The sequence below is a fragment of the Ceratotherium simum genome, chromosome 15 (genome assembly GCF_057802395.1).
Source record: "Ceratotherium simum simum isolate JZ-2026a chromosome 15, ASM5780239v1, whole genome shotgun sequence".
NCBI classification, from domain to species: Eukaryota; Metazoa; Chordata; class Mammalia; order Perissodactyla; family Rhinocerotidae; genus Ceratotherium; species Ceratotherium simum.
In genome coordinates, this window is record NC_141914.1 from 3,648,106 (window position 1) to 3,660,785 (window position 12,680).

General features: G+C 44.3%; 1 protein-coding gene across 2 annotated transcripts; it reads right to left on the reverse strand.

Moving 5' to 3' along the window:
* Positions 1 to 981: 981 nt before the first annotated feature.
* Positions 982 to 8,839, reverse strand: CLDND1 (claudin domain containing 1). 2 transcript variants are annotated; one of them, XM_004439937.3, is made up of 5 exons: positions 8,773 to 8,839; positions 7,202 to 7,511; positions 4,343 to 4,453; positions 2,573 to 2,710; positions 982 to 2,406 (listed from the first exon to the last, which is right to left on the reverse strand). In XM_004439937.3, exons 2-5 carry the CDS (start codon positions 7,491 to 7,493, stop codon positions 2,186 to 2,188), a joined length of 762 nt encoding a protein of 253 aa, XP_004439994.1. In that variant the 5' UTR covers positions 7,494 to 7,511; positions 8,773 to 8,839; the 3' UTR covers positions 982 to 2,185. The 2 variants fall into 2 exon arrangements, with proteins under 2 accessions (XP_004439994.1, XP_014650467.1); XM_014794981.2 differs by lacking the exon at positions 8,773 to 8,839 and adding an exon at positions 7,735 to 8,316.
* Positions 8,840 to 12,680: the final 3,841 nt, after the last annotated feature.

Sequence of the window (12,680 nt, forward strand, 5' to 3'; positions counted from 1 at the left end):
CTTTCAAAGATTACGTGAAAGGAGATCAATAGGACTTTACTTGCCACTGATTTTATGTAGTATTAGTTTAATCAAAAACAGTCAAATATCAGTAATTTCATACGGTTCCACCTGATTAGAATCAGGCATCAGCTGAAAAACTAATTTTCACATCAAATGAAACAATGAAGCCCTATGTATTCCAAAGAAAAAAGTCTTTTCAAGAGAGGATGACCTCAACTACTCTGAAATGTGCTTAAAACATCAACTACCACACACAGTCAGTGCCAGGGCCCACGGTGCTGCTCTCCAGGTTTGAGGATGCCAAGGGGAGGCTGTAACCTGAGTCTGATTCTGAGTTCCCACAGTGCACATTACAGACTGGGGTCAGGTACAGGCACAGGTGACTTTCGTGTAAAAAGAGGCAGGCACGGTTTAATATAAATAACTTCCCAATACAAAAATGTCATGTTGGGCAATAATTTTAAAATTCCATTCCCAAAAGTCTTCTGTGTTTGTTCACTTAGCTCTTCTACCTTCCACAGAAGATGCTGGAAGGCAATGAAACTTCAAGTTAGGAGGAGGTAGACCTGAGCAACCAGCCGTCTCACAGGCAATAATCGGCTGCAGAGTCACATTGGCTTTGTGGTGTCAGAAGCTGACCTGATCATCTCTTTAATGTAGAACACAAACAGCCACAGCCATTAAGTGGCTTTATGAAAAACCAGCCACATTAAGTATGATGCACAGATCACAAAACTACTTTGAAAACAGGTTTTAAAACTCTGAAACATAAGAGATAAGAGTCTCTTCTTTTCTAATGGGGGCAAGGAGTTCCCACACTTTCTGGAAGATAAAAGAGACCCCCAAACTGGACATTAGGATAGGCCTGCAGAGCAACAATGTGTTTTCCACAGAGAACCACAGAGATCCTCACTCAGAATCTTCTATTTCTTTATCCTGAGGTACTGAGATTTACATCAACTCAGACACCATACACAATTCAGTGTCTCGTCTCACTTTTTTATTTTTTAAAAAAGACAGATTTAGGATATTGTAAGAAATTACTAAGTTACATTTTTTAAAATCTGTCAAGTGCTACAGTAATGGAATAAATAAATAAGATTTTTTTAAAGTTCAATGTTTATAGACATATTTATAAAAAATGACTGAATTCAAAGACATTCAATAACATTGATACACATCAGGAAGGGATTTAGGCAAGGAAAGGCACATCGTTTCACCACAAGAAATAAAGACCAGAGTCGGAAGTTAATGACCAGCCGAAACTTTAGGTCTTGTGGTAGTTTTCCTAGCTGGGGAGGGTCATTATGGTGGAACTTTCTTTATGGTACTTAGCTGGAATAAATAGATAGCAGTTGCAGAATTTTACTCTGTGACCCCGATACAGTGTTAAAAAGAAAGCTCTCTTAATAAGCCTGATGTGTGAAGGAAGGAGCAAAATCCAAAATGGTTTGGTGGTACCAAAAGTCCTATTGACACCTCAAGGAGAGTTTTAAAAAAAAACGTAAAATAAGGTCAGTCTTCTTGTCTGGCTGAATTGGAATTCTTGCAGATCCAAAGTTAAAATTTCAAGGAAACACTACATTTTTCACTTCCTTTCTTGTAGACAGAAACAGTGTAGACAAACAGCTGCCATATTCCACCTTGGATGAAGCTATATGCCAACATTTAGGGGAAAGGATCTTAGATATTTCCCTATTTTATAGAGCTTAAGTCTTGGAAAATAGCACTAATACCTCTGGCTGACTGACCATCTACAACAGCAAAGCAAGCCTAAGTTTTGACAAGGATAAGAGGTTTCCCAACGAAACTACAGAGTTGCCAAATGAATGAAAAAGTTACTTTACTGAAAAGTCTAACAAACATCAGCAGAACCTGCTTTGGGTCAATTTCCCACTATCAATTTTCTTTCACAAATTTGTGCCAAGTGTCTACCCATTTCCTTCTGTCTGCACTCTGAACCTAGATCAGTTTGTTTGAAAGATGGACTCACTCAGAGTAATCTATATAAATTTTAGTGGCATTAAGAAACCACTGTCTGTGTGAATAAATAAAATGGATTTTTAGGATAAAATGGTATATCCACAAAAAAAAAGTTAAAAACAATTGGGGGGGAGACAAGGGAACATATTAGTATTAAAAAATAATAAGAACGGCAATTGTAAAGCAGGCAGCTTCCCACTCATGCCACGCGATACGCCTTCATTAAGGTGTACTCCTTCCGGTTGGTGTGAGCAGCCCAGATGAAGAGAGCAGAAGCCATGAACTGTAAGGGCGCTGAGACGCAGGCCAGGCAGAAGGACCATCCAAATTCGCCGGACACATTCTCAGGCAGCTCTAGCCTCTGGTGGAGCAGTTCAATTCCGGCGACATAACAACTCACTGAGCCCAGAGTACACAGACCTTAGAGGAAAATTCAGAAAACAAAACAAAACATGGCAGGTAAGAGCACAGGAAGAGCTTTTCCGGCAACATGACAGGCAGTAATATGTGAATGCTTAAGAATGACAACTCTCTGTCTCTAAGGAGACAGGAAAAAGATGACAGGTACGTATGAGACAAGACCCACCTGCAAGGAGATGGAGAACGCCGGTGGCGATGGTGGGATACAAGCTTCGGCAGATGCAAGCACAAAGGCCAATCAAAGCCCCAAAGCACATCAAACCCAGACTAACGAAAGGCAGAAGGAACTGGCAACGCCAAAGATCTGATTGAACAAAGAGAAAGAAAGAAATGTCACCATGATTTCAGACAGTTTTTTCACAACAGCAATTTCCTTCATATTCTAATTAGATCTTTTCTCACAAAGTGAGAACGGAGTCCTTCCGTATTGCGGTTTCTTTTCTAAAGCACACTGTTTAAAAGGATGCGAACTTTGCTGGTAAAGGTAGGAGAGGAACAGTTTATAGTTCCTGAGGGCCTACTACGCGTCACGGTTCTACACATGCTGTGTGTATTATCCTCCCAATGATCCTAGGAGGAAGGTACTATTATTATCATCTCCATTTTACAAATGAGGATAAATAACTTGTACAGGCTAACGCAGTAAGTGCAAAGCCAGCATCTGAAGGAAAACATCCTGGCTCTACATTTGAACAAACCTAAGTCCTTACAGGATCTCAGGCAGGAAACAAGTCAATGAACGGTGACAGTAAAAGCTCGAGGAAAGAATACACAAAGCAGAGCAGAGCACCTGGTCTATGCCAGGCAGTCAACAAGGGGCAGGTTTTTTTTTTTTTAAAGGTTTATTTTTATTTATTATTTGTTTTTTGTGAGGAAGATCAGCCCTGAGCTAACATCCATGCCAATCCTCCTCTTTTTTGCTGAGAAAGACTGGCCCTGAGCTAACATCTGTGCCGATCTTCCTCCACTTTATGTGGGACGCCGCCACAGCATGGCCTGACAAGCGGTGCGTCGGTGCACAGCCAGGATCCAAACCCGGGCCGCCAGCAGCGGAGCAAGCACTTAACCACTACGCCCCCGGGCTGGCCCCGGGGCAGTTTTACTTATGATAAATTCCCTCAACAACATGAGAAAAAAGCCGATGACTTGACAAAGCATCCCATTCCACTTCCAAATGATTTTAATTATTAGCAATGTACTAATATCAACTCTAAACCAAATCCTACCTTTTAGTGCTGGTTTCACTTTCTGGAACCACATACAAGTCTTTTCTCTAACTTCTCTTCAAACGCTGCTAGAAATAAATTTCCCCCTATCATTCGCAATGCAAAGCTGAGTACATGCCAATTATTCAATGCTTCCTCTCATGACTTGGTCCTTCTTCCAGGCAAGCTCCAGGAAGTCTCTCTAGCCTGGAAACCAGGGGCAAACCTGAAGACAGTATTTCCTGGGCAGCCCAACCATCCAGGAATAGAATGTTCCTAACAGATACACTTTTGTTACTACAACCTACAACTCAATGAACACTGTGGCAGGCCTGACCCTCAGCTGACTCATAAGATCTCGCACTCAACTTTCTTCACATATTCCTATTTGAACTCAGCTGAAGTGTTAAACTCAAACAGGAATTTATTATTTATCCCTATTTCGATTTCCTCTTTAAATGGGCCCACTAATAACATCTTTTGAGGGGTCCGGATTCTGTCATCCAGTGTATTAGCTGCTTCTCTCAACTTCATATTTGCAATGTGGTATGTATCTCACGTCTAAAATATCATACCAACAGAACAGAGCTAGTTGGGATACCGTTAGAGATCTTACTTCAGGTTGACACAATGTACTAATTCACCTCATTCAAAAAACAGAGTTCAACAAAAGGCAAATAAAATTATTTCCCTTTTTCCCCCGATTGTCCTGCTGAGATCAAAGTACTCACAGGTCCGAAGTAGATCAATCCCACTATTATGGTTTCCAGGATCAACATATTTCTCCATGAACTGCTCAGTCAGCGTTAAACCTACGCATTTTGTGACCACATCAAATGACTCTGGAACAAGAATAACAATGATTGCTTATTGTTTTAATTATAAACATTTAACAAAAATCTCTTTTGCTAATTATTCTCTGAAATAAAGTGATACAGAAACATGTCTCCGAGTGGACAGCAACCTCTCTGGCCCTGAGTGACACACAGGTTTCATCAACGGCCAATGGGTGCCAGTGGTTCTCAGTGGCGGGCTTAAGACATGGGCACAAAGAAGGGGAAAAAGTAGGAGTAAAATGAATGAGAACAGAGAGGTAAGAAGACCAAGAAGGAGGAGGAGGCGGGGCAGGGCCTGAAATAAACAGGGACTTTGATCTTCTCCCCCAAACCTATTCCACCCATCTTCCCCATCTCAGGTAATGACAATTCTATCCTTCTAGTTCCTCAGACCAGAAACTTTTGAGTCATTCTTGCCCCCACGCATTCCATCAGGAAATCCTAGTGGCTCTACCTTCAAACTACACCTAGAGGGGCCGGCCCCGTGGCTTAGCGGTTAAGTGCTTGCACTCTGCTACTGGCAGCCCGAGTTCGGATCCCGGGCGGGCACCAACGCACTGCTTATCCAGCCATGCTGAGGCGGCGTCCCACATACAGCAACTAGAACGATGTGCAACTATGAACGATGTGCAACTATGACATACAACTATCTACTGGGGCTTTGGGGAGAAAAAGGGGAAAAAAAGGAGGAGGACTGGCAAGACATGTTAGCTCAGGGCTGGTCTTCCTCAGCAAAAAGAGGAGGATTAGCACGGATGTTAGCTCAGGGCTGATCTTCCTCACACACAAAAAAAATACACCTAGAATCCAGCCAATGCTCAGTGCTACCACCCTGGTCTGAGTCACAATCATTTCTCATCTGAATCAGTGCAACAGCCTCCTAACCAGTCTCCTGGCTTCCACCTTTGCCTGCCGCCTGTCTGTTTTCAACACATCAGCCTAGATGACCAGATGATCTCTCCTCTGCTCAAAGCCACCCAATGGCTCCACCACATTCCGAGTAAAAACCAAAGTCTTCATCATGCCTAGGGAATCCTGCACGACCTGCCCTACTCCACTTCTAGAGTACGTCTGACAGCACACCCAACACTCCCCCCACCTCCATTCCAGCCCAGTGGCTTCCTTGCTGGTCCTTGACTATTTCAGGCATGCTCCCACCACAAGGCCTTTGCAGTGGTTGTTCCTTCCAACCTACATGATCCCCCCAGCCTCCACAATTACCCATATGACCAACTCCTTCACCTATATCAAGTCTTTACTCAAGTGGTGTCTTCTTGTTGAAGCCTATCCTGTCTATACCACTGAATATCATAACTTACGCCCACCAACATCCCCTTCCCTATGTATTTCCAAATCCCCTTTATTTTGCTGTATTTGCCCAGAGCACATGTCATCTGCTAACATCTATATAATTATTTATTCTGTTTATACTGTTACACTTTCTTATTCTGTTTACTGCCTGTCACTCCTTCTTAGAATATCAGCTCCCCAGGATGTCTGTTTTTCTCTCATGTCCTCCAAGCTACTCGGCCATGGAACATGGAGGCATGTCATAAATATTTGTTGAATGAACGATAAATGATTCTAAGATTCAAGTATCAAGTGCTCGTATGCTCTCATAAGTAGAACTGAACATTTTACAATTAATTTTAACCAACTTTCCCCCTTTTCTTTTTTTTTTTGTGAGGAAGATCAGCCCTATGCTAACTTCCACCAATCCTCCTCTTTTTTACTGAGGAAGGCTGGCCCTGGGCTAACATCCGTGCCCATCTTCCTCCACTTTATATGGGACGCCGCCACAGCATGGCTTGCCAAGCGGTGCGTCGGCGCGCGCCGGGGATCCGAACCGGCAAACCCCGGGCTGCTGCAGCAGAGCGCGCGCACTTAACCTCTTGCGCCACCGGGCCGGCCGGCCCCCCATCTTTCCCCTCTTTTGACAACGACTTTCTTTTTTCCATGTATAATCACAACCATCATCCTTTTGCTGTAATGGTAACTCAGCCTGTTCTGCTATGATGTGAATACAGTGCTTCCCACTAAGAGGCCAAGAGAAGTAGTCATAAACAGAAACAAATTGTAAAGTTTTGCCTTTTTGCAAAGAGCTCTAAAGCATCCATTTTAACTACTGGAAATTAAAATTTTTAAATATTAACAATGCTTGCAAAATAAACCTGAGACAATTTCTTTAGATTTCTTTTTTACTTCTGTAATGCATATTTTAACCTAGAAATTCTATCAAGATTGTCGTAAAACAGCCTCAAATATGCACAGATTTAAATGTAGATTTGGTCAAATTATATCCTCTAAGATTTAGAGGGCAAATGATAACATCTACTAAAACACAGCTAATACATAAAAGAAGTACCAATTTATATTTGTTGACTTGATTTTGCATACTAGTTCTTTTACCAGTTACCAAGTATTTAAAGTCTTCCAATGTACTTTTCCAACTATTTCCTCATGACGTGTGTGAGATTAACGAAGAATTTTAATGAGTGGGTAAATAAATACAAAGATTTAAAATGGCTCTCCCAAGATAAGGACAGTCCCTCATCTAACCAATATTAATAAGCTCCATGGTAATCCATGGAAGTCAGGGAGAGAACGTGGTAGGGCGAGAACAGACACGTAACATCGATTTCTTTGGGGAGAACAAAAACCCACAAACCTGCTTCTACGTAACTGGGCCTCATCACATGCCTTTGTCTATTACTGAGTAGGTGAAGGCGACAGAAGGTAAAACAAGAGAAATACCTGTCCTCTCTGGTGGGCTGTACCAATATGTGTTTTGGGGAATAGTGATACACCGTCTCCACAATCCCATTGTGCCATTGTATCGGAAAAGCGCATCATTATAAGTCTTTTCATCTGCCTCATCACTGGCAAAGTCGTTCCAGATGCTTTTGTTCAAATCACTGGAATTTTCTTGAACTGGACTTCGATATTCATACCAGAAGTCTGTGCCGATTGAGGCTGCCATGTAGATGGTGGAAATGAGGCTAAGCACACAAGCAATTACAAACGCTGTAGCAAAACGGTTATCCATTCTGGCATTCAGACTGCTCTGTTTAAAAGTTGAAAAAAGATGAAAAGTTAGACCTCAAGGACAAATAGAGATTATTTTCAAAGGAATTATCTCAAAATCACCCTTGACCCTATTCCCCCATCCCTTGGCTCTTTAAAGTAACATATGATTATTAAGGAATTAAAAAAAAAAATAGCAAGCATGTTCTTAAGTTCAAAACAAAACTCATGATCATGAAAGTACTTATTGGATGCTCACATACCCAGGACGCTACGGAGACAGAGGTCTTGTTCTCTAGTCTATCACCTGCACACTAAAACAGACAACACTGAAGTGGACATACACGTTACAGATACAAACAACAGACATGCCCGAGTCAGCAATGCGCCGTGCACACCTCTGTAATTACAGACTGAATTTTTATACAAGCTGCAGAGCATTGAGCGTTCTGGGTTTGAGTATGAAAAGGGCAGAGGAAAGGAAGCAGAGGAAATCGGCTCTTCCTCTGAGGAGGGAAACCTTCTACAACAAGGGGAAGAGTCGGGAGCTATTTGGAAGACAGAGTTGAAGATGCTCGTTAACCCAGAGAGAAAGGTTGTTCCAGGTGCACAGAACAGCAGAGAACATGTAATACGCTAGATACTAATCTGCCCCTAATCCATTCAGGCTGAGCCAACTCCTCTGCGCTGCCGAATTCTTCACTCCCATCTACTCTCCCCATTCCTCGTACTTCTGAACCTCCTCATCTGCAAACTAAACGATCCCTCCTATTCGGGAAAACAGGAGCCCTCCCAAGGCGTGGAAGGCTGCACGGCAGCGGTAAATGGCCGCAGGACCATGACTCAGGGCGGCCCAGCCGAGTCGGGCTCTGGAGCGTCCGCCGCGACCCCCGACGCCGGGCAGAGGCGCCCGGGAGCCGGCGCGTCAGGGGACGGGGGAGCCGGGGCCGGCGCTCACACCGTCAGCAGGAGCCGCAGAGCCGGTTCCGAGCCTTCGTCCTCACGACCCTCTCCATCCCGGGCGCTCCCGACCTCGGAGGGTCCCGGCACGGCGGCGGGCCGCCCGGCCGGACCCCGGGCGCTGTCACCCGGCGGGCGCACAGCGGGCCGGGGGTCGAGGCGGCCCCGCGGCCCGGCCAGGGGCCCGTCCGCGCCAGGCCCCGCCTCGCCCGCTCGGCCGGGACCGCCGTCCAGCCCCGCAGCCCCGCCGCCCCGCCGCGCACGGGGGCCCCTCTCAACCCGCCGGCAACGGCGGCCCGCCACGCGCCCCCCGCCCGCCCCAGCACCGGCCGCGCACTCACCGCCCATCCTCCTGCTCCGCCGGCCTCGCCGTCCAGCGCAGACCACGGCCCCTGCCCTCCGCGCGCCTCCTCTGACGCACTTCCCGCAGAGCCCGCCCCCCCCATCGCCCTCGCACCGCCCCGCCCCGCCCCGCCCGCCGGGCCCGGAGCCCCGGGGCTTGTGGGAGCTGTAGGCGGGACGGAGCGGAGCGGCTGGCGGTGTTCGGGCCCCCAGGGACTTGTGGGGGTTGTAGGCGGGACCGTGGGGTGGTGAGAACCGGCGCCGCGCGGGGCATTGTGGGGGATGTAGTTCCGCGGCGGAGGGCGGGCACGTCTGTGCGCCAAAGGCGGCTCTGGGCTGACGGCTTCATGTTTTCACGAGGTCCGCAGAGTAAGGCGAGCTGTCCGCGGTCAACGCTAGTTATTGACTGTGACGTCTATAACTCAGGCGTTCCAGTCGTGTGTTCCCCCTATCACACTGCCGTACCTCTAAATTTGTGAACAGCCACGAGATTACACTTTTTAAATATTAACCCGCTTATTTCCTCTCCCTCAACCTCACTCTCATTGGAGCAGACAGTCTTCCTGGTTTTGTTGCCTAACTTTAGACCAAGGATGTGCCTTGACCGTACTCTTCTAGAAGGTAATGACATGGTTTGGGTTTCATGTAATTTATGTTTGAGGCTGCCTTCGTTTTATAGCAGGTGATATTGGTTTCCTATTTACTGTAGTAAAGTTTACTTTCAAAATAAATTCCATTTAGTTGAAGAAAAATATGAAGTTAATAATACTGAAGGTACCAGATGTGTCAAAAAACATATAAATATATATGATGTATAAAAAAGTTGTTTATATATTGAGTAAAACTTTACTCACAGCCCCCCCGCCCACTTACTGAGTACACACACATTACTGCCTGCAGTACATCCACAAAATATGTCAAAATTACTTTCACACAGTCTATGTCTAAAAAAAAAAAAAAGTTGTTTATGTAGTATGAAGACGACTGAATTTGGGGAACATTGCGTTAAGCAGATAAGGTCGTGGACAGCCTTAGAGTTTTCAGAGGACTGTGGCAGAGAGGCAACAGAATGAATCTAAGCCGTCAAGTATTGCGCAGAAGTTCACGGACAGGAAGCAGGGACATCTTAGCAACGACGTGTGTGGGCCGGTGAACCTGGCTTGGGACCAGCAAATGATGGTTTCTTAGCAGAGACTTGCAAGGAAAGCTGACTCAAGGACCAGAACGGCTCTCAAACCCTACCCCATCGCCAAATGCCTTGGAATTTAGCCACAGCACAGGAGAAAGGTGGGAGCCCCAAGTTGGTATTAAATTTCTACCACCCTGACAGACTGAAGGCTCGATATGATATCTGTTTTTCTATCTGTAGTTGTATCTCTTTCGCCTGAGTTGGTAAACTGATATTCATATCCAGTACATAAATAAAATAAGGTAATAGCCAAATGCAATATTCAAATACGACTGGATTTTCATGTAGAATACCTGATCAAAGGAGATCTTTGTCAGAGGCACCACTAGAGCAGTGGCGGAGGCACACAGGCAACTTGTTAATGTGCAGCGTGGCGCCTAAATGCATTTGTGCACCAGGTAATGTCTCCATCCACGGCCTTTGCTAGAAATCCCCTGCTTTCAGAACTACCTGTCCAATGAAGTCACATGGTACACAGACCCAGGTGAAAGGGAAGTTTGAAAGAGGAAGAGAAAGACAGCAGCTCAATTCAGGCAAGAGAACTGAGCCCAGGGTGAATAACTGACTTATCAAACTTGAATACCGGGGTGAGCTGACCAGCTTTGTGACATTAGACAATTTCTTAACCTCTTTAAGTCTGTTTTCTTTTCACCAAAATATGGATGTTGACAAGAGCGCTTATCCCCTGTGATTGTTGTGCGCATTAAATGAGAAAATACACATAAAATGCCCAGCACAGGGCCTGGTGCCTAGTAAACAAACATTAAATTGTTAGTAATTGCAAATATTTATTGAACACCTGTAATGTTTGAGTAGAGTCAGTATAAACAGTTTTTAAAAGCTCTTGATTCCCCTGGAGGCTGGAAATAAGCCTGCTCACTTCAGCAGGTTTACGAACCTCTGGACCAACTGCCAAATGACTAGGAAAGGCTTGCCAGGACCAGATTTCAGGCTTCCATGCTTAGCTCTGCTCAGGAGATTCCCAGACTGGGCTCATAGCATACGTAAGTCTTCAGGATTCAGGATGTGGATGCTTCTGGGGAGACCTGCAGAGGAGGATGACGCTTTCACCCATCGAGTCTGCAGAATGTCTAGAAAACACACAAGGCACATTTCACTCACCAGTTTAGTGTGGACCTGGAAGTGTCTGTGTGTTTGAGAAAGTGACCATCCTCCCACTCAGCACGGAGAACTTGAACCGCCACCTCACCCCCAGGACCACCAAGCACACAGTCAGATTTCTGATTTCTCTTTGCATCTTGGGTGTTTTCTGTTTTCTGCTTGCTTGTTGTGTGGGTGGGAAAAATAAATCCTTAATGAATTAATGGAGATAATTTCTGCTTCTGTTTCTTACTCTGCTGTTGGGAAACAGTAACTGGCCTGACATTTGCACAGATGTTAGAGATGATTTAGTGCAACCATGTACAGATTATGAAATTTAGATGTAAAAGCAAAGCTGAACTGGACCTCTGGCTTAATTTGTTGAAGATGGTTCTAGTTTCAGCAAGAAGATGCTATAGTTACACTACATTTTAAATAAAACCAACAACTGAAAATCTAGATATGCAGGTATTATAACTTGTTTATATCATGTGCTTACAAAACAAATCTTCATGTGAGAATTCCCTTCAATACCAAATTCCCTAATATAATTAAATATTATCTTTTAATTGCACATATATTTATAAACTAAAAACTATGTTAAGCAAGGTAGATCTACATTATGTTTTTCTCATATAATTTGGTCCTTGTTTTCCTCATGAACTTTGGAGTGCAGAAAGGAGGAAAATAGGAATATATGCAAGCTCTGGGTTCCGATCAACGGCCATCCTCAAAAAAATGTATCAATCTTTGAATTTCCTTGCACCCTTTCATCCTAGATCAGTGGCAAAATTAACCAAGGACAAGGCAAATGGAAAAGTGCATCTAAATGGCTCTTTCCTTTTAGCAATTCCTGCCAAAATCTACACAGAGTAACAAACTATAGCTGTTTAGATGTCCACGCTTCTAAAGGACAAGGAGTGGACCATATGTGGAAGAGAAGTTTAAATTTAAGTTGTCCTTTATTTTAAAATCATCAATGTTAGTCTTTGGTAATGACCTCTTTCTGGGCCCCAGTATCCTCATTCATAAAATGGTTGTACTGGATGATCACTAATATGACTTGAAGCTCTAAAATTTTATGATTCATAATTCTGCTGGAATAAGAATAATGTAACTCCAAAATACGGTTGTCACAGATCCACAGCATTAAAGTTTCATTAAGGAATGCTTGTATCCTACACCTCCAGCCTAGGCAATGTGCAAGGAACAGAGGTAGTGGGAGATGCAGATGGACAAAGGAGAAGCAGGAAGGCTATCTGCATTCTGATTAGAAAAGATGCAGCAACACGGACCTCTGCTGTTTCAATGACAAACGGCACTCATGGAAAATGGAAGCTGTCCAAGAAGTTTGTGAAAAGACACCATTCATTGGAAATGACTCAAAATTCAAGCACAGTGCAGTTCAGATCTACGAATGTTTACTAACCACCTATTGTCTGCCAGTCACTGTGCTGGTACCAATGTAAATAAACACAATTTTTGTTGTGCACAACCTAAATCCAGATTAAATCAACTGTTATGAAGAAGCCTAAAGTGTATGTGCCTAGAACAGTAACATCACTGCTGTTTATGTAAATATGGGGTACCAAGGGAAATAATCCAATAAATGAAGTA